This window comes from Cyprinodon tularosa, unplaced genomic scaffold (genome assembly GCF_016077235.1).
Source record: "Cyprinodon tularosa strain WSP-4 unplaced genomic scaffold, ASM1607723v1 ctg759, whole genome shotgun sequence".
NCBI lineage: Eukaryota > Metazoa > Chordata > Actinopteri > Cyprinodontiformes > Cyprinodontidae > Cyprinodon > Cyprinodon tularosa.
The window spans coordinates 447,800-470,946 of NW_024039517.1; the positions used below are offsets into that span (position 1 = coordinate 447,800).

At 37.3% G+C, this 23,147-nt stretch overlaps 1 protein-coding gene across 1 annotated transcript in view; it reads left to right on the top strand.

Moving 5' to 3' along the window:
* The window catches only part of tafa3a (TAFA chemokine like family member 3a), a 140,612-nt gene that overhangs the window by 116,034 nt on the left and 1,431 nt on the right, over window positions 1–23,147 (top strand). Inside the window, exons 3-4 of the mRNA XM_038270267.1 lie at window positions 13,165–13,314; window positions 14,100–14,224. Of these exons, the coding sequence (XP_038126195.1) occupies window positions 13,165–13,314; window positions 14,100–14,224 (275 nt within the window). The remainder of the gene's footprint in view (window positions 1–13,164; window positions 13,315–14,099; window positions 14,225–23,147) is intronic.

Below are 23,147 nucleotides of genomic sequence, written 5' to 3' on the forward strand. Positions count from 1 at the left end.
ACATCAGTAGAGCCAACTCAAGATGAAAAACATGAGAATCTAGTTGGAGAGCAGAAATGGCAGCCGTTTAGAGTAGATGTGACATCTGCTTGTCAGATAACCAGCATGTGTGCATGTCGGATGAGGGACCAGAGAAAAGAAGGATCTCAGGGATCTCTTTTGTCTGCCTCTATGGAGCTCAGCACAGATGAAATGATGGTATGACTAGATAAGTTCCAAAATACTTGCCAATTAGATACAAGGTCATACTTTTACAGAATTTTCTGAGGTATTAAATGAAATCGCTGATGTTCTTGTTATTATAGAATTTAACTTGTCAAATGGAACCTAGGCGGAAGTTCAACTGAATAAACTGATTATTTGGCTTCATTCACCTACGACACAGCCAATCAGCTTTGAACCATGCCTCTACCAAAGCCAATCAGCATCCAAAGTTAATTTAAAAAGGCCTCCGATCCACAACTCATCTGCTACCTAGTGTGCAGGCGGTTACCCAGCCCCTCCTCCACCATCGTAGCTAAAGCTTCATCAGAGTTTCATTACTCACGGACTCTTACTGCATTCCATGTCTCATTTCAACCGATCTGGTAGAAGACCGCCATGTTGAGTCTGTTTCTTCCAGAGGTTTCTCCCCAATGAGGAGTTTTACCTCTCCACTGTCGCTTCATGCTTGCTCATCATGGACAGGTTCTCTCATCCTGTGTTTTCCAAACTGGACTTCCATCTTCCAGGTCCCTGAATGAAGCCCTAGTATCAGCTCACGCAGTCCACTGGATCTCCCCATAAAGTTTAGCTGACCGTCTTGCTGACCAGCAGTCTACAGACTGACCAACTTCATCTATCTCCACTCCACCACCAGTTTCAGGCCTGGAGAGAAACAGCCCGGTTCTTTACTCCTGTTCATGCATATCTATCAAAATTCAGCGCTATGTTTCCTGCCGAGGTCTGAGCACCAAAGACCAAGTAACTGTATCAATAAATTTTTCTTCTAATTGTCCTTTCTCTCCGAGTGAGTTTTTCTGATTGAAAATATTGAAAATATATACCTGAGCCTTTTTATAAAAATCCATGATGTATTTAAATAAGGCCGTTTTAAGACTTTTTTTTTTAGTTAACCAATCTTTTTATTTTTTATTGAACTGACTGAATTCTCTAAACCTCTTTGTGTAAATCTTTTGGGCCTGAGGGATGTCAAGATTTTACTCTTGAAATTACATGTATCAGAAATTGAAATATTTAATAACAAAACAAGAAAAAAAAAGTAAATCATGTAGGAGGACATACAACCACTCAATATAGCTAATTCATTACAGGCTTGTTATTTGCAGAAGCTGAAACTTTTCTAAAATTAGTCAGCTGTGAACTCATGTTCAGAACTACATGTTGTGGTTATGGAATACTTACATGTTGCGCCCCTTCACTAAAGTTTAAGGCTACATATATTCCCTGCCTGGATTTTGCAAAGGAATATAAACAAAAGCTAGAATTTTTCAGCTTCATTTGCAGGTGAGGTGGCGATCAACATGGGAATCATCTGCTCCAGCTGCGAAATTCCGTGTCAACATACCATCAGGGGGTCTATGTCGTGCGCAGGCTTTGAAGTTGGCTTTGAGATGCTGATTTGAAAACATACTTAAAGATTTTTGACTGACAGTGACTAGAATGTGAGGACGTTTTCCTCATGAGTCAAGCAGGAAAAGTGATCATTCATTAAGAACGTTCATTTTGTGCTGAACTGTTGCCATGGTTTCTGGAGTTTATTATTTCAGAGAGCTTCACAACAGCTACTTTCAATCATTGTAGTTATGTCTTTATTGCGTTTCAACATTTGTTAATGCCATTCTTGATTGATTGGATTAAATGAAAGCCCATTGAACCTCCCCTGTTCCAGAGAGCAGCAGCCGACACTGTCAGAAGTCCCTTGTACTCGTACTCGTCGTCTCCCGCTTTATCCGGAACCGGGTCGCGGGGGGCAGCAGACTAAGCAGAGACTCCCAGAGCTCCCTCTCCGCAGACACCTCCTCCAACTCTGTTGGGGGAAGCCCTAGGCGCTCCCAGGCCAGCCGAGAGACATAGTATCTCCAGCGTGTCCTGGGTCGTCCCCTTGGCCTCCTCCCAGTGGGACGTGCCTGGAACACCTCCAGAGGGAGGCGTCCAGGGGGCATCCGAAAAAGAAGTCCCTTTTTCCCTGATATTTAAATCATTACATTGCTGTATTACCAGGTACTGGGAATCACGAGTAACTCAGCAGTGTGCTTTGCCATTTCTCTTGAAGCCCTGCGACAGTCAGCCTATCAATAACTGCACTACATCTCCAGTCCAGGAAGTGGTAGTAATAACAACATACATACATATGAACACATATTTACACCCAGTGCCGACCAGCTATAATTAAATCCCTGAGCTCAAAAAATATACTAGACATTTAAGTTTTGATCAACTAGCATCTGGCCAGAGTTAACTGTTTGGTTAAATTAATTTAATCATACACTTAAATTATTTACACCACTACTACAATCCGGTTAGCTTAACTAGCCTTGCAACCAGGCCGGGTTAGAAGAGGGAATCCACCTCCCTAAAAACATATTTAAAATTACAATCATAATCTGACAAAAAAAATTTTAGTGACTTTTTAATGAAAGGGTATTGGCTGCATTACTTGCCGATGTTACGGGAGCAGTAACCTGGAGATCGGCTCAGTAGGCCTCCCATACCAGCTTGAACAAGGGCTCTTAGTTTTGTGTTGAAACGATTAACAGGTAATGACCAACTGACGACCGACGTTGCAGGTGTGGTTAGCCAGAGCTCCTCCTCCACAGGGACCTGCACTGATGACCAGGGGCTCTCCCACCCCAACTCAGATGTCAAATTCTTGACAAACTGAAACTGACTACAGCACTTAGGTGCTGTAGTCAGTTTCTAAAGCATTTAGGTGTACAGAACACTAAAGCATTTAGGTGTACAGTACATTCTCATTTAAAAACATCTTTTGTCATCATATACATCTTTTATCATCATACACAAACAACCCTCAAATGCCCACAAAGTACTCCAAAAGGCTCCAAATCCCTCGGGAAGTAAAGCCCCAGGAAAGTGAATTAACCCAGGCAAAAGTGTGCAAAAGTGTACATGGACTTTAAAAAGCCCCAGGCTTTTGAGTGGTAATGGAAAAGAGCCTAAAGCAACATTTTAAATGATATTTTATCTGATATTCTCTAATTCTTTGTTTAAATTTGAGAAGAACTAGTGCATTGAGAAACATCTTTTTTTGCAGGAGAGACTTTGACTCAAATTTGCTTTTTTTGATGCTGCTGTAGTCAAAAGATTTAATATCTTAGGTAGCCTTTCACTTAGAAGGTTGTATGATTCGTTGAGGGACTCCAATTGATCAGTCCTTGGCTATACATTGTACTGTAGCAGCCAGGTGAATGGTAGTGAAACAGAGCTAATCTAAACCCCTAAAGCATTGAGTCTTTTTCTTTTTTCTTTTTTTTTTAGGGCTCTTGTGTCTTCTTCTGTAAAGCAAACGAAAGAAAGATTACATAGAACAAGAAAACAATAGTGAACATAGTAACAGTAGGAGTAGTACTTACTATTTTATTTTATATTAAATGCTATTTTAAGGGTTTCAAGTGCTGCTTCTTTTATTATCCTTTATGCGTTTGTTTCTAGCCTCTCAGGACTTCTAAATCTACAGAATTATATTTCTTCAGCAGAGGATATCTAGTATTTATCAAAGTGGATGCTGTTGTTATTTCACTATTTTGTCTTAAAATCATATATTCCCTTTAATACTTAATCTAATTAGCCAATTAATATGGTTAATTACAGTAATGAATGAAATAGGTTAGTTGATAGACTGCAGCTAGCAAGAGGAATAAAAACTAGTATGATAATGTCAATAATTTTGCTATCAATTCAAACAAACAATACTAATCCAAAAGGGTAATGCATCTGGATTCTATGTTTTAATGTATCTCTTCCACTTTAAATCAATTTGACTAACTTTGAATCAATTTGACTGTATGATCTGGTTGAACTGTAAAGTGCCTTGAGATGACATGTGTTGTGAATTTGGCGTTGTATAAATAAACTCAATTGAATTGAATTCCAATAGTATGACAGTCAACCACCCTGTCTCTGAGCGTAGTGCTAAGAATCAAGGTGCAGATAATGTTGTATTAACCTTTTACATTTTTATCTACTATGCAAGAAAAACACCCTGAAAAAATACAAGGGAGTTTATTGTGAACTTAACTCCTGATTCACTCCTGATTCAACTCCTGATTACTAAGGTTTGTCAAAGCATGCTGGGCCTGATTGTCAGTGCAACAGGTTTACAGCCGGGAAGTAATGAGTCTCTATTTCAGAATATGATAATTTAATTAAGACCTAGTTGTTGTTAGGTAAAGAGATGGCTTTGTAATTCTCATGAGGGTTAGGCAGTTAATGTTTTATAAACCATTACTTCATCATGTCTTAGTAGTTTTCCTTCCACATTAGTAGATTTTCCTCAGCAGTGTGGTCATATGAAATGTTTTACTCAGACCCCTTTTACTAATCCTCGCACAGAGCTCATTTAAATTAATGTTTTTTGGCTTTGTGAAGCCTCCTACTGCAGTCTTAAGAGGCTCCCTTTTACCTTGAATGTATTCTACGGTATGTTCTGTTCCTCATGTTGAGTGTTATCAGCATCTGGAGCAAACAGGATGATTTGACTCATTAATAATTCATCCAGTGTCTGTATTGTGCAGCCTTTAACCTCGGTTTTTATGGCTGTTGCTGTTACTGTGGCCGTACCCTGTGGCCAAAACATGACTTTGTTTTCCATGTTTTGATCTCTATTGCATTTGTCGACAGATAAGGGTGGACTGGCAGCATGCTGAATGAGAGATGGGGGCACTGAATCAGAAAAGACACTTTTTGGTAGCTCACCCTTTGCTCTGAAAGTCTGCTGAAACTGCACTTGTTAAATTATGTTCTAGTGGATAAAACATTTTGTTTTCTTTTAGACGTATACATGTGCTCATGTCAACTCAGCTGTCAGAATAACATATGGCTTCACAATAATTCAATTTAACATTTTCATGCCTATGAATCAGCTTCCTACATGCTGAAACTACCAATGTGCTCTTTGTTATTCTTTTCAATTTCAAATGAAAAGAAACTATAGACTACAGTATTTTAAAAAAACGGGGGTTGTGTTTTATAGCATAAACAGTGTAATTCAAAATTCTTTAGAGGTCAGTAAAAACACAAAAACTCAAAAAAGTTACAGACATTTAATTATTGCATGAAAAGAATAATAAATAATCACTCTAGAAGCCAATATGTACAAAGTTCATATAAGAAAGGAAATGAGGTGTGTATGTATGGGCATGTGTTTCACCAGAAAAAGACAAATTGTTTTTTATCACTCGGCCGGGAAACACTGTTAACACATAGCTGGCTGTTTATATAGTTTTTGTTTTTATAAGCAAGTAAAAGCGGGAATAAATCAGCTTTTAAATACAAGAACAGTGTCCTGTTTACCATCTGACCATGTCAACTATAGGATTCCTGTATAAAAACACTTAAGCGTTGGCTTAGCCCCTACAATTACAATGGTATTACAACAATGATCTGGTAAAGTAATAAGGATGGTACAGTCTAAATGCTGCATTCTACCGATTGGTTCTAGAACCGCTGCCTGTTTACAGCGCCATGCTGGACGGCATAAATCCACCTGCAGTAATAATAACAACCCCTATTTGGCTTTTCTTTTGTTCCTCTATTAACAAAACTAAAGCACGCTTTGTCTGTGCTTGTTGACTTTTCTTTGTCAATTTATTTTTGGTGTTTTTTATACTTTAAGAACCATGCCTTATGAAGCAGGTCTTGCATTAAATGTTCTGGTACTCCTAATATAACTTTAAACCATGTACTTGTCCTAACCTTCAAGCTTTTTGATTAAAGTGATATTGTGCTTTCAACTCACAACAACAAAGAATAATATTTTCTTTAAGTCAAAACATAATTACAAAATAAGTTCTCCCGGCATTCTTTTTATTGATTATATATTTTTGTGACATGTTTTAGCCTTTCATGGTTACATCAGATGAAGAAACTGATCAATATCCTTAGCTGGATGCCAAACTAGTCTGTCCAAAACACAATTTTCTTTATTTCTTCTGAACATAAGTCCTTCAGAGGCACAGTGACAAATGAAACAACTTGAGCATCAAAAACCATGGCACTCAATGTCTTTCTGACTTTACCTCATCGAAGCCATGAAGTCTCCCTGTCAGCATTAAAATTAACACCATGTTTCTGTTATTCATGTACCCCCTGTGGTTCTTCTATCACTGTATTCTGTGCGTCGCTGGCCAGGTGATGTTCATGCATCTTGTCATGCAGCTGACAGCTGGAACGCTGTGTTGTTCTTCAGTCCTCCCTTTCCGTCTGTTAGATCAATTGTTTCATTGCCGCAGAAGCTGAGAGCAATCTGTGGGTGTCTTCTTATCAAAATGATGATTTCTGTTATCTGGACAACAGAACACTTAACTTTGTGACTACTTTCATGCTACATTGCAGACATTATTTGCCGTTCTTTCCTAGGATAGTGAAAACTACGAGCAATTTCATAAGGGCTTTCTGAGAAGAAACCTGAACTGTTTAAGGTGGTTGAAAAAAAGCATTACACCAGGCATCCCCAAACTCGGTCCTCAAGGCCCCCTGTCCTGCAGGTTTTAGAGGTTCCTCTGCTCCAGCACAGCTGATTTTAATTGAAAGCTGATTAACAGGCTTTTGGTCTACTGCAATCATTATAACCAACTGTGCTAAAGCAAAGAAACCTCTAAAACCTGCAGGACAGGGGGCCTTGAGGACCGAGTTTGGGGATGCCTGCATTACACAGTATACAGTTTGCCTTTCTTCAAACCTCCATTCACACTATTAAGATTAAATAATAGTTTTTATAATTCAGAGGCTTCAATGCTTCCACAAAATAACTGTTCTCTTCCTTTTAATTGCCCAATTTGAGTTGAAATAAAAACGATGCAATGTCCCTCGTCCTTTTTTGAAAATATTGGCAAATGCATTGTCATATGGACAAGAGAAACGCAAAAACGCTAACTAAACTATTGCTGCTCTGCCACAAACTTCATTTTCTAAACTTGTCCTTTTAGAGAATATAATTTCAGACAAATTTAAGAAGTTTCAAAAATTGCCTGTTATATTAATTTGCACTTTTCTGAAATCGATCTACAATGGTAATATCAGAATTTACTGCCAGCTATAAGGTTGCCATACAATAGACCCAGATTTGATTGCAGAAAAAAAACTGCCTCAGTTGCTGACGATCTCCTATTCCGTTTCATCAGGCAGTGCACAATAATTGTGGTTTTTAGTGTTAACCGAGGCTTAGTAAGAATTTCTGGCAGTAACTTTAATCACTGCACAGTCAAACCCAGCACTGGTTATCTCACATCCTCTTCCTTGATATGGGCAGTTACCTTTCCAATTGTAAAAGACAGTTTCCATTGTAAAGGGATGGACTCCAGATTGTTATGAGATTTTTATATTACCCCTCAAGCTAAGCTGCAAATACAGTACTTGCTTTTACAATATCAGTATTTTGTAACCATGTACTTAAACATAGTAATAACCAGTTCATTTTGATTAGTTCTTCTGGGCTGATTGTTCAGGATTCACCCAATTTTACTACAAATGGATTCAGGCTGTTGCCTTACTTTGGGCCTTGTCTTGTTTAGATAGCTAAAGTTATAATCAGATGTGAAGTAGTTTATTTGAAGTTGTGTTAAATTTGAATGTTTTTAATTGATCAGATGAAGGTTGGGCAATTAATTAAATTTTCAATATACTTTCAATTTCACGAAATGCAATTTTCAAATCACAGAGGCACTCAATTTTACTTACATGACATTTAACAATCGTAAGACCCTTACTATCTCACTCTAGCCTTTTACATTGCAGTAATATGTTTCAGTTGGTTTGCCACTACACAGAAGGGAGGAGAGAGGTGCAACAAGCATGCAGATTTTTTGCATGCAAGTAGAGGTAAAAAAGAAACTGCAAAACAGTAACGATTCTGGACAAGCAAGCTTTCAAGGTCATATAAAACAATGAAACCCTAAAGAGAAAATATACATGCTTGTGGCTAGTACAAATAAAAATCTAAATAAAATTGAAAGCAGAATATTGGTTGGAAAAAAAACAGTTTTGATTTTTGGCACAATCCTTCAGCCCTTCATCAGATGGGTTTAGCATAAATTAATTTTAGTGTTATAACCATGTTTAGCTATTGACATTTTGTCATATTTCAAGGCATTTTAAAGCAATACTCGAATTTCCCCTCCTAGAGAATATTGTTTGCATTCTTGTGCTTAACAATTTATGGTCAGTAATTATGACTGTGGCGTTGAGTGCTTGCCTCAGACTATTGACTGGCTGAAGGGGCGTTTCATTAGTGCTCCATGTCCTTTCACCTTTCTTTGTCTCTCATTTCTCCGTAATGCCAACATGGGCGCCTGATGCTTCAACCTTATGGCAGTACTAAGTGCTTTAATTGAAATTTATTGATCATAGAGCTTATGCCATTGCTGCTACCTTGATATTCGTAAATTGAGAGGACAATAGGCTGTCTTCCATTTGCCCTCGTTTAAAAGTTTTTCCGTGCACTCAAGTCCGATCCAGACTTTTTAGAGAGAAAGGATGAAAAACAAATGCAAATCACAAACTTTCCAAATAATTGAATTAGTGCAAAATCATGGTTTACTTTGAGTCTTTGAAAAATAGGTCTCAAGGAACACCACATCAAACAACACATTATAAATAAGCCAATAATTCTCACATAGTAATCCTACTAATCTCAGCCAAAAAGGTGAAGCAGCTGATTAATCCATTTAATCATGTTTCCTCTGACATGGAACTTAGAGTTTACCATCAAACTCTCGCCTCTGAGCTCTTATTTCTCCACATTACATGGTGTTTTTTGGGCCCTGCCTTGGAGTTAGAGACCTTGGCTGACAGATATAGTTTTAAACAACAACTTTGTCCACACTGGTAATCTCAACCACTTTTAGAACTTTAATGACTGAAGAGTCTATAATCTGACACAGGTATTGGTTGTAGATATCATTTCTCCAAAATGTATCCTTGATGTTTGGACCACATCTTTATTTTTTTATTTTTTGTATTAGAAAAGATTTCCTCTGTTTATTCAAGTAACTGGGATTAACCAAATGTAGTAGCAATTTTTTCCCTTATAGATGTTTATAGATATGTTGTTAATAATTTTTAAACACTTTATAACTAATTTATACGTTCTTGCATTCAGCATATTTTATGCATATTACATGTAAAAAAAAAATAATAATAATGTTTTGCTAATGCTAATAGTGCTTCTAAGGTAGTAATTCAGTCTGAATATAAGCAATGCTAAATGAAATATAAAGTTAAACAGAGGCTCCATTTTGGCAAGAAACTGGTAAGTTTTGTTTATTGCTTAACCTTGATTAATGTTTAATAAACTGCCATGAATGGTTTATAAAGCATTACAGATTAATTGATGGCATATTTGCAAACTATTTCTTAGTCATCTATAAGAGGAGCCTTATTGTAAAGTTGTACCTTACACGCTTGCTGCTTGCCTGCTTCAATTTACAATCCAGGCATCCAGGATTTCTATACAATCAAGCAATCAAATGTAATCAGCCTTAAAGAAAGCTGCACATCATGCACATCAAAGAGCAGCTTAGAATTTTTTTAATGACCTCTCTGTCTAAAATAAGGTTACAAAACCAATGGTTGTTACAAAGCAAAGGCTTTTAGACCCCATGAAATACCATTGATAGCTATTATTGACAAACTGAAGAGAAAATGCAAAAAAAAATTAAACAGCACATTAGAGTGCATTTGCAGGGTTAGGAGGATGTGGATGCAACAAATGGCTGTCATGGTCTTGTTTCTATTGTGCTTTACTTTGCTCCATGTTTCCTAGTTTTATTGGTTTAATTCCTTTTTTGTTGTAATTTCTAGATTTATGTTAGTTCTCATGTTTTTCTGTTGTCCTCTGTTGCCCTCTTGTGTATGTGTGTGGTGTGTGTGTCTGTGTGTGTGTGTTCCTTTCCCCTTGGCTCCCTCGTTGTCTCCTCTCACACTTGCTCCTTGTCAGCTCGTTAGCCGTTCCTTTGTCTCTGTCGCTATATATGCTCTCCCTCTGCTCTCACTCTTTGTTGGTTCCTTGTCCTTGCTGTCCTCCCATGCTGTTGTCCCCCTACCTCGTCTCTCCCTGGCTCCTCATGTTTGGTTTCCCCAGATGTCTCCTTAGTTCTGGTTTGCTTTTCATTATTAGTTGGATCTTTGGATTCCTGCCTTTGAAAAACCATGAGCTTTAATTTCACTATAAAATTCTGAAGGGGAATGTTTGTCACAGTTATTCTATGATTTGGTAATGGTGAGCACTGGGGCGAAAGCCAGGTTGGCATCTATAGTTTTCTTATCTTTAGGCATTTAATCATAATTTCAAAAGCAACACTTTTATTTTCTATTTACTCAGATAACTTTTATCTGACAATAGATTTTGTAACTTCAACTAACATTCAAATATGGTGAAAAAGCAAACAAAAGCATAATGTTAGACATTTGTTGACGAGCAGTTTTTCACAGGTCTGCTTTTCATTTTTCAGGTAACTTAATGTGCATTTGTTATTTTCAAATGACATTGTGTATATCTGACTGAAAGGAAAATTAGGAGCTATTGCACTTCTCGTAATTGCCTATTGTCCTTGTCTAGTTGTCCCTTAAACAAAGTGTGAATATTCTATTTAAATATTACCAACTTTTGAAAGTAACTTTGATGGAGGGGCATGTTGGTGGCTTAAAGATAATCACATCAAGAGCACAGAGCCTGACCTGTTTTTGCATTAGTAAGTTTCTGTTCAATGAAAGGCACTCAATTGGTAATTGTTGTCTTGCTTTCAGTGGGAATGTGAATAGCACTTCATTGATCGAGAGCAAAATGTTTTTAATGTTGTAGATGAGAATTCTGGATTGCCAGCTAATGGGAAGGTGGAGGCTCCCTGCAATCTGTTTTCAAGTCAAGTTCCAAATTGAAAATCTTTACAGACATAATTAAGGCTTATCTGAAAGGAATGTCAAACCTCTAGCTTTTTCTTTCTCTCACCTTGCCATTGTTATTGCTTAAAGCAACAATCACTATCATAACTGTCATTGCTTTGTGTAATTAATGTGTTATTCATCTTTATTTAATCTAGCTTAATGTCTATAACAGTGATGTTATGAGGTCCATTTACAATATGCAAAGGCATTTATTTTGGTCTCATCCCCACTGAGAGCTTCTCTTTGGTTAGGATGCAGGGTTCAGTGGATTTAGCATGTTGGTCAAGGGTATATGAGCAAATGGAGCTGCACTGGGGATGAAACCAAGGCCTTTGCACAAGGGGAATGTCCTGGTTTTTTTTATAAGCATTCAGTGGTGCAAGGCCTTAAATGTATTATCTTTTTTTTTTTTAAGATGGTACAGTTTTCAGGGTACCATTCATTAATCACCATAATCTATTGTCTAAACCTTGGTTATTGTCTCAATGCTTGTTTTTTGTTATATCCCTTAGGTATACCAGCATATACAAAGAAAAAGAAGTAAAACTTATAAAAATGAAAATGTATACAGTTCACTGAAAGTATGCATGGCTAATCTTTGACTAAAACACTTAGATTGATCTTACATGATTGATGCGCAATAATGCATAAACTGAGAGAAAAGAGAACGCAGTAAACAGATTGAAGCTGTGTTCCAACTGTGTCTGCACAATGACTAGAAAAGAGGCACCTTCCCAGAGTTTGCTGTAGTTTATTGAATCTTTAGCACATAATCAAACAGCATTATATACACTCCACATTTGGTATGAATAAAATCTTTCATCCAGTAATCTGTTTTTTCCCCCCTCTGAGCTGTGAGGCTACTGAAGTGTCTGTGTACTGAAGTTTTTATAGACTTCTTTGTTAACATGGATCTATCAACTTTATTACAATGTGTGTTACTTTGACACACGTCAAAAAGACTATAACTAAAGACTCTTGAAAAAATATTGTTAAAGCTTTACCCTCACCTCCAATATCTCTGTATGCTTGCTTATGATAAATGAACACTTAACAGTGTCAGCTGCAATAATTGCTGATGGAGTTTTTTCTCCTTAGTACAGTATCTTAAAAGCTGTGGAGGATAGTAGGTCTCGTGTACTTGTGAATGTTACCGAGTTAGGACCGTTTTTGGTCTATTTACTAACTTTCTGAGGACCAACAGGTTCAGGACCTGAAAAAGAAAGATTATTAGTTGTTTTACATAAAAAGTTGATTTAACCCTTGCAGGGTCAGACTATTCCTGTGACCTTTTGTTTAGAACATAATCGGGGAATTATATTATTTGTCTACTTTTCATGTCAAACAATTTTTGCCTTGGGTTTAACCATATAGACATTGTACTGATATCTAAAGGAAGGAAATTGTTCCTTTAAAGTTTTCCTTCTCATTTTGTGGTATTCTATGTAATAAAAGAAATATAAAAAAAAAAGTCAAAATCAAAGAAAAAGACATTTATTTGAAAAACTCACTAATTTATGCAAACCATAAGTATTCAAAGTATTCAAATACCTTGGGCATTTTTCCGTTATCTCACATGAAAAACACAAACCACAGACAAATGTATTTTGGAAATATTTTATTGGGGAAAAAAATGATATTTTATATATAAAATCCCATTAAAATTGTTTTTAAATTCATATTTAATCATTTTTTGAAGGGAAAAAAAGGAGCTACCCCTTTTTGTTCTCTTGCTAGGGCATGCATGAGAATGTGTTGTGTATAATCACCCTGAGATCAAAGAAGTTTAAAGCATTTCCTTAAACTCAGCCAATTATTAAGAGTGCACAAAGTCCTATTTACATTTTATTAAATCATTACAATTGATTTGTGTTATTTTCTTTCAACTTTGAAATTATTCACAACTTTTTTTCTAATGTATAAAATCCATTTAAAATATTTATAACATAATTTTTTGCAAGAAACTGCAATGTTAGTATGCATAACTATGGTGTGAAAGGCTACCACAGCCATTCCAACCTGTGCTTGTATTTGTGCTTCCAGTACACGTGAAAGCAGGAACCTGTGAGGTAATTGCTGCACACCGATGCTGCAACAAGAACAAGATCGAAGAAAGATCCCAGACTGTCAAATGCTCCTGCTTCCCTGGACAGGTGGCGGGAACAACAAGAGCAGCTCCATCTTGTGTAGACGGTATGCCAGACTTCTCATTACAAATCTAGTGATGATTCCAGAATGGCATGAGATTACAAATGTGTGACATAGTGCAAAGCTGTCTTACCTGTCAGTAAGGTTCAGTCAAGCATTTTGGTGATAATTTGTGCATGTGAAGTCTACAGCATAGAAGACAAAGTGTCCTTTGTTTGCTCTGTATGTTGATTGAGACTTCAGTTTTCTAAATGAAATCCCCTAGCAGTTCATTCACTAACCCTGTTGTCTGGTGCTGAGGCTGGAACAGACACATCCATCAGAGCAGAAGGATGGCCAGGTCATTTAATATCATGTCAGCAGTGTCCTCAGTTACAGGTGAATCGATCCCCATCTTCTCCTTTTAGTGTAACTGCTCTGACCGGGCTTGATTTTTGACAGTTTTCTTCTCACTTTAGAAATGTCATGGGAAAGTGTTTTCCCCCTGTAGGCTTCTTCAAAGCAGCATAAGACCTTGACTGCATGTTTTCTCCCTCAACAGTGCACAAAGTCACTCTTCGCACACCTGCTCACAACACTCACAATCCTGACATTCACACGTGTCTGTAATTCAGACATGAAAACACACTTGGGCAGGACTGACAGATCTCCATGGATGCCTGAAACCAAGATGTTCTATTTAATCCTTGAAATATACAGAGGTCAAATCAGCTTGTTGTTGCTCTACAGAGACTAGAACTGTGCTTTACTTCCATAGAAAATAAAACATAGGTACAATTAGTTTTAGTATAAAGGGTTTGTCTTTTTTGCATCTTTTGTTTTCATCACAGCATCAATAGTTGCACAGAAGTGGTGGTGTCAGATGCATCCCTGCATGGATGGAGAAGAGTGTAAAGTGCTACCAGATCTCAAAGGATGGAGCTGCAGTACAGGAAACAAAGTAAAGACAACAAAGGTGGGATTATTTTTTTACTCTGTTCATATTTAGTTAAATTATTTTTACGCTTTAGATGCCTTGCACAAACTACAATGACATCCAGCGTTCTCTAAGGGTTTAGGAAGTAAAAATATCCCCAACATATAATGGCCAAAGATAAAGCCACTAATAAACACTAAAAGACAATGTATTGTTTTGTTTTTATTAACCTCTGATCAATGCAGTGGAGAGTGAGGGGAGACTGTGAGGTGTGGGTTGATCCTACTTGATACTATTGGCTTACAACTCAAGAAACATGGGAATTAACTTAATCTGTCTGTTTAGCTATGGTTATAGTAGATGTCTAAATGTATTGCATTTACTGGTTTATTATATTTTATTAAAGATAATGATTTGAGTCCAGGGGAGAAAAAGACTGGGAGGCCTACTGCACTCCCAGAGAGCCAGCTCCGCCATTTAGTCCAATAGGCACCCCCGTTCCCTGAGAGCCCACACGGTGAGTGGGGGGCCCGCCAGTTGCACCACCATAGCCCGGGGGACAAGGACAGGCGGCAAGGCCTGCGAGCCAACCGTTCGCCAGGGCCAACACCACCACCCCCCAACCCGTCCATCAAACCTCCTGGCTGTACCAAGAAAAAAAAAAAGAGAGATTGATTTGTTTGAAGAGCGAACATTTAGTTATTAGCATTTCTAAAGCAAGAGAAAAACCAAAAAGCTTGGTTTATGCTTGAGGCGTCCACTAGGTCCTCACGGCCAAATTACGTCATTTTGGGCTTCTACTCCCCTCCGTGCAGAAATTCTTTCCGCAAAGAGCCCATAGAAAAATCTGTTATTATGAGCGAGCAGCAGCTCCTGATGGTGAGGGTTTGCAAATGTAAACATCTAGAGCAGAGGTCACGAATAAGCGGACCAGTGTCTGGATCTGGACGCACCTGCTGGCTAATCAGGACCCGACCTGATTTAAAACATTTATGAATTAATGCATGTGGTCCGACGACAGTTTCTAACGTGACTTGCACTGCTTCTCCTGTCTATGTGGTAAACCCACCCAGTGCTGCACATGATACAAATTATGCAATGAGCTGTCAGTCTTGGTTGCGGCTGCGAGCTACTTTTAAACACAACAGGCAATGCTGTGGCAAGCCGGGCGATAGGAAAGATGGAGAAGATGATGAGAAAAAGAGATCAGAGAAAGTGTGGACTGCTGGAAGAAGCGCGGTGAACTGGTGAAAGAATGGTGAAATGGCGTGCTCAAAGATGACCCTGCACATTTTCAGTATGTTTGGCTTAATCTGCTGCTGTGAAGCAGGTTGAGCCCGATGAACATAATCAAAATAAATATCGATCCAGGCTCAAGGATGAGCACCTTGATATGTGCTTGAGGCTTTGTCTCCATTCAAACTCAGGTTTAAAGCCTTGCATGGCAGCCTAAAGCCCACTTCTCCCATTAAGCCATCAAAAAGAAAGAGAAAACCCCTCCCAGTAATTTCAGGTGTTTTATAAAAAAAGTGAATCAGGAAATTGTCTATATACCAAACTGAAAGAATATTGTTCTCTACTTCAAATAAAATGGAAAAAAATTATATTTTTTTTATTTAAAAACTCAATATATAACATGGATGCATAAACACCTGCATTTTATGTCAGTATTGAATACTGTTTAAAGTAATGGATTGTAATTAAAAATCTCTCCGGACCTTTACTGGTTGTTGATTTCCTTTATTCGGACCCAGCTGACTTTTAATTGATCACCCCAGATCTAGAGACATCTCATCATTTCTGAAACCCATAAATATCTGGATTAGCAACAGATGGTAGAAAAACTTGAGGAAAGAAATGACAGCAGCTCTTGAACGGCATGAACAGGCTATGATAAAGACTATGATAAACTATGATAAAGACATTTTCCACGGTAATATCCATGCTTCAAGCAAAATGAGCCTTTAACAGTTAAACTAGGAAAAACAGCTCACTGCTATTGTTGATACAGTAGATGCACACCCCTCCCAATGCATACAGGAGTTTACAAATTCTAACATGGAGTCATTTCATGAAAATCAATCTCACCTTTAAGGTTTGAGGAAATAAAATTCTGTCTTTCAACTGGCTATGACTCTGACTGACTTTTTAGAGAAGGAAAACGAGGCACTCAGGGAGAAAACAAAACAAAATTTTACATGACACATGTTTGTTGAGTGGGATGTGTTGGCAGAGTGCAGCAGGACTAAAGCTAAACCGCTTCTCTAAATTAATAGAGGCTGTCAGGATGTATGTTCAGGTTTTTTTTTGGATGAACTGGACCAAAAGTAGATGGTAGGTGAGGGGGTGGGAGTGGTTGGGGGGGAAACATAGGACCCTTCCTCATCCATCATCGTCCACTGTTTGACTCGCCAAACGGCTGTAGTTGAGCCGCCTCATCCATTATTCATTGGTACAGGAGGCCTGGATGAAGCAGAGCTTTTTATTTTAGCCAGGTTAATAATTCATGCCCTCTGTTACAGCCATGGGAAAGCAGAAACAGAGGCACAGATGAGCAGGGGTCCAGGTGGCTAGTAGAACCCTTCAGAACCTCGACTCTTTTATTGATTAGGGAGTCAGCGGGGGTCGCTCCATGCTCTTGGCCTTACTGCCTCCCACAGAGAGTCAGCAAGGGAAAGCTTGTGTTTGCCAGAGGGATGTACTTAAACTTCCTGTACACTTAACATCCTTCTGGGGAATGAACAGAAGGGCTGCCTGAAAACGGAGCTCACAGTCTCCAGTGTAATGCTGATGCCGTGCCTGTTTCTATGGAATCTTTCACTGAGATATAAATTCCAACCAATGAAAAGAGATAGATAGTTGAAGCCTTGAAAAAAAAAATCATATTCAGATACAGGAGCAAAAGATGTTATTCTTCACCATTTAAATTTGGTAGAGAAAGGAGTTTAAAACAATTAGAACAAATGCTAAATGATGAAATTTCAAATAAAAACTTATCAGAGCCTCTGAAAGTTTAAAGCAGTAGTTGCAGGAAGAATAAAACCCTGGCTGGATTCTGCAGAGATTTTCTTAATTGCATTTGGTTGTCTTGCTTGTGACATACTACTGTTAAATGCAGCATCTGAAGTATCTGGTGACCTATCTGTTGGAATAATATCAGCAAATCCACAGTCCTGTTTCCAGTTTTCTATTGCAAAGAAAAGCTCTACTGTAAATTTTCCTTCATTATACTTAAAAATCTGGAGTCAGTTTCTGCAGAGCTTGATATATTAAGCTCCTTTCTGGTATTTTGGAAACCCTCCAAGCCCACAGGATATGGGCACCAGCTGCAACAATAGGCAGGTACAGACTATAGATTGATAAATGCACAAACGGATGGTTTGAACTCTAGCACTTCTATTACTAGCTTTGCCTTTATTTTGCATGCAAAAACAGAAGTTTTCCTTATTAACCATGCAAAAGCAGAAGATTTGGGTACAGTGAACACTTATGCCCTTTGAAATTTAAGCTTCAGTTAAGAGGCACTTTAAAAATTACCTTAAATTGATTATTCAAAATGATTTGTTAGGTGATTATGTTCAAAACCTTTAATCAGAATGAACTACATATTCCCTTCTCTTATATAAAAGAGCTATTAGTGGCTGTCTGTCAGCCAGGTTAAAATTACGCCAGCTTTTATCCAAAGCCAGAGATAGTTCTATTAAAAACTTAAGTAAAGTTCTCCAAAATTACATACGCTGCAACCACAACCCTACATACATTAAATTCACTCACTCCTTTTGTTATCAAAGCCACATAAAATAACTGCTGGTTGAATATCAAGATACCTTTGAGAATAACAAATACAGCCACATAGTCTGTGCTGTACTTTAGTTTTTGGGCTTTAGTTTTATTTTAATCACACAAACATCTCCAAAGCCTCTAAAGATTCTGCTAAGTGCTTAAAAAAAATAAAAACAATGGGGGGTTTCAAAATAATACTTGGAGACACAGTATGAATTAGATTATTAAAAAATAGGCTCTCTTTACTGTTTTCTTTTTAGCATTTTTGTTTGCAGATAAATTGGAGCTCATTAATGTGGTTCAAAATATAGATTTTTCACATGAAAAGAAACTCGTCACTTTCAACATTTTCTTTATCTAGTAATGAAAATCAGTCCTTCCAGGTGTTTCTGAGTGGTGTTCAAAATGAATAAAAGCCAAACTGTTCTTTTGTTTCCTCTGATGAAGTCCTTCCAATAAATCAGACATTTTAACACCCTGTAGCTCCTGCCCGATAAACTGTTTGTTCCTTCCCTCTGTACATGTTCTAGGAGCAGCTAGTTTTATAGTCCTGCTGCTGGTAATGTGAAGAATTATAACCCCAGCAGCTCCTACATTTCACTTCCTATCAATCAGGGGACAGAGGGCAAAAGAGCCACACATACCTCCTACATGACAGGTGTTATGGAGCTTGTGGAGAATGTGTTAATGTTATTGATGGATAGATGTATGGAGGAAATGTTTTTCCAATACACTATGAAAACATGCCCTGTACCTGCTAAACAACAACAAATATGGAACATCTAACAGTCTCCAAAGACAGACTAAATATAGCCTCTTATCAACAAACAGCGCTAAATCTAAATAGAGTTAGAATGTTTTCTAAAGAGACAAAAATCTGACAGATCTGATCTGAAAGGCAATGGAAGACAAATGTTTACTACAAATAATTAAGGCAGCATTTAACATGACTAAGTAATAGTGTACGTTGTTATTTCGATTGCTCTGAAATAATGGTTAAGGCAGCTGCAATTTCATGTTTTGAAGTATTCAACTTTTACATTTAGGTAATTGCATTAAATTAATGGAAAATAAAACTATGCTAAACCAACTGACAAATGCTGTAGGTCAAACACACATAAATAATTTAGGTATAATTTGATACAATGGAAGACCAGCGGTTGTATAAATGATTCAATTTTCAAAGAGCTGGCAGGTCTGTAAGAAGCAGTAAAAGCCACAATTAAAACACTGAGTGCATGCAGTAACTGCAGTGGCCAGAGGTTCTAACTGTCAGTCAAACATTGGAACTGAGTTGTTAAAGCAACAATACAAGATCCGACCTCAGGAGCTGTGTATTGGAATCTATTAATACACTTAGCTTGGCACAAGAATCAATAGTCACTGTTGGATAACAGCATAATCATCTCTTTGTCCGGTCTTTGTTGGGTTATTATTTTCTTACATGCATATTTTCAGAATTCAAATTTCCAAATCTGAATTATGCAACTGTTTGACACTTCTTGCTTTATGACACCAGAATGTGTTCAGAATCAATTTACCTCCTCAAGTTCTTAATAAGTCGGATGATAAACTATACATTTGATTCTGGTGTATTGGAACAGGGATTTATCCAAAAGTGAGACATTGACTCTAGAGGACTAGATGAGACATTTTCTGTTTTCAATAGTCTATCATCCAGTTACTTGAGTACTTTTTGAAAAAAAAATGACTGAAATAACTTTCTGCAGGCTGTATGGTGCCACAGTTTGTAGCTTTTTAGCCTTGCTGCAAAAAGGTCTGGGTTCAGTTGCTGACTTAGAGTCTTTCTGCATGGAGTTTACATGGTCTCCCTATGCATAGGTGGGTTCTCTCCGCATACTCTGGCTTCCTCCCACAGCCCAAAAAACATGACACTCAGGCTAATGTCTGTGCTGCCCTACAGTAGACTGGTCACCTAATAGTATATCTCAACTTTTGCCCATAGACTGCTGTAGGCAATATATGAGTAATACCTTAATACAATATCACTTATCTTAATTGAGTAAAGTATATGGCTGCTCCATCCATTGTGGTTAACCTCACTGAATAAAGAACAAACCTGTTTTCATTTTAGAAACTCTAGCATGACATTTGGAGTCCAAACTAATATAAAGTAAGGAATAAATATTGTTATTGATTATTTATATAATGTACACTACATAATTTTTTTTGTGTTGTTTTTATTATAGCCTTTAAAATGACAGAATTTTGCACTTAACTTTACATTTTGTCTGAATTAATTACATTATTATAAATATCAGATGAGTTAGTGCTTAAGTAGTCTTCTTACTAAATGGGTTTTTATTCTTGCCTAAGGGAAATTATGATGAAGTAGGGTTACTCTTCATTGAGTAAAATTTTGGGGGAATTCTACCCACTTCTGCTATTCTCTGCTCGTGATATTGGTACCTCTAGATTGACCAGCTCCTGTTATGTCACTCTAGCTATGTACAAAATTTTGTCCATGTCAAAGTACCTACTGTAGGTAATTGTCTTTGTTTTTGTAATGTATACCCGAAAATGGTTTTATACCAAATTTGGACTTACTTTCCACCATGATATCTTTAGTGTGTGTAGTGAGCAGTATCCCCCAATAAGACACACATGAATCCCTCACTGTTAACTTCCTAGATGGGTTTGATTTGATGCATTTCTGTTATACATGTGAGAAATTATTTTTGAAATGCTCATAAAGTAAATATTTCATCTTTGTTGTGTTAGGGTAAAGTAGCCATGTTTGATAATGACAGACCTATGATAAAGAATGTTCAGATAAAGATTTAACCAAACCGAGGTACAAGAATTTCCATGAAACAGATTTCTGCCTATTTTTTACACAGTTTCCATTACCTGCTGCTGCAACTGCAGTGAGATAAAATCATTTCCATATCCTCTCTCACACCATTATGCCTGAGGATTGTCGCATGGAAGTGAAAATTAAATTGTGGCTCCCCAAACAGTGAGCGCAGTGTCATTGGCGGCACCTGTAAACAGCATAAAATTATTCTTGTGTAGAAATTTGGATTGTTGTACTCAGAGTACTGATTGCTTGTGGCAATGGCATACAGATTTGACTGGTGACACCCCAGCAACTGCTTAATGAACAGCCATAATGTCCAAACACTCTCATAGGAACATCTTTTCTACCTGCTGGTGTGTGTTGATTTATTGTGTTCTAAAGCTTCTATTTACAAAGGGCAACCCATAAGAAACAACTCAGCTGTGATCTGCTTATTTTTATAGCCTTTTGTGAAATAAAACATGTAAACAATCCTTTACTTATTTGAGCATTGTAGATTATTATTTATGAAAACTCCAGAGACCAGTTCTGCAGTATACCATATTTATGCGGTGCATACTATTTCCTGTTTTTTAAAAGTCATTCACTATGAAGCAGATTGTATTAGAACTGACTTGTCTCTGCCATGTAGATTTTGCTATCTCACAGATGTTTGAATTATGAACATGCCAGCTGGGAATATGCATGCCTTGAACTTGCCACACATTTACCAGAGAGACATATGCTGATGGTAGCAGAGCATTAGATCAAGAGCTTGTTCTAATAGCAAACATGCAACATTAAGGTTTGATGACCATATTGGTTTAACAGTGTCTACATACACAAGATAATCCAGTAGTTTAAAATCAGACTTTGGTCGGGGTGTAGGTAACAAACACTGGCGTGCACAGACATTTTTGGGGGCAGGTGCCCCCACTCAACAAACATGTGTCATGTAAAATTTTGTTTTGCTTTCTCCTTGAGTGCCTTGTTTTCCTTCTCTAAAAAGTCAGTCAGAGTCATAGCCAGTTGAAAGAGAGAATTTTATTTCCTCAAACCTTAGAGGCAAAAGGGCACCTTACACACTGCATGGAACCGTCAACAGCCAAACACTGTCTGATGCTGACGTTTACCAATCTTCCACAGTCCATATGTAGCAATGCTACATATTACATTTAAAGTAAGAAAAGACCGTACTCTATTATTTTATATCAAGTACATAATTTGTGATGTTATTTTAAGGTTAAAAGCTTCCACTGACAGACCATCTTATTTTCCTGCACAGATAAGGAACAAATATTTTATTATTATATTTTGCAGTCCAAGATGTCAGTCAATAAACACAGAAAATGAAACTGCAACTTCATCTACATGCCCCACTTGAACGGAATAGAACCAAATTATGGTTATTTTTACAAATTGTGATCATTTGGCCTTGCTTTTGAATGAAACGTTAAACAGACGAAAGGTAATTTGTTGTACTTTACTGTAGTTGTCATAAAAAACAACATGAGTCAAATACAGTAGCCATTTAAAATCAGCCCACTTTCCTTGATGGGCCCTTGGCTGGTCCCCTACAATTCCTTTTTAAACATCAATACTAATATAGTACTAAATAGTACTAAAATGTTCTTTCTGTCATGATTTGTGGACATTAAGATCTAAAGAGAAGCATAATCTCCTGGTCAAATCTCGTAATTCGGTGAAAGGGTGGAGTCAGAGTAAAAAAAAATATGCAAGAGGTGGTCACTCCAGTGGGTGGAAGTCGGAAGGGATTTTGCTGGGAGTTGCAGGGAAATGGGCTGCCATTCGGCTGGCGTTTGAATGGGAAGGGCCATTTTGAATGGCTGCTACTGTACTGTAGCTGTCATCAGGGAGTACTTTATGGTATATCAATAATTACATCTATGAGATGCTTTAATTATTTATTTATTTAATCAAATAGTTGCATTTTAAACATTTTATTGTGGCCAGATAGATGCCATTGAAGATGTTATACTATGAATTAACTGGTTGCTGAAGGAGGTTCAGTAAACACGTTTGTTTACTGCAAAAATAGAAGAAGAAAACAAAAATGTTTTCTTCTTCTTTATTAAAAAGCACCATAGCGATTATATTATATTTCCCCTTATGTAAAACAGTTGTCTTTAAAAAAGATTATACAAAGCAAAACATTTTAAACCAAATAATATTTTTGTCTTTTGATGACCAGGGTCATATATATTTTAGAAATAAACCCTGTCAGCCAACCTAAAAACTTTATTTCAGTTTAACTGTCTTTCCAACACCATTTTCCAGGTAGAGGTCATCTTAATTCATGAGATATTTTATAAAAATGAATAAATAACCAGTAGATCTGACCTGGGTGGCCAACAATAG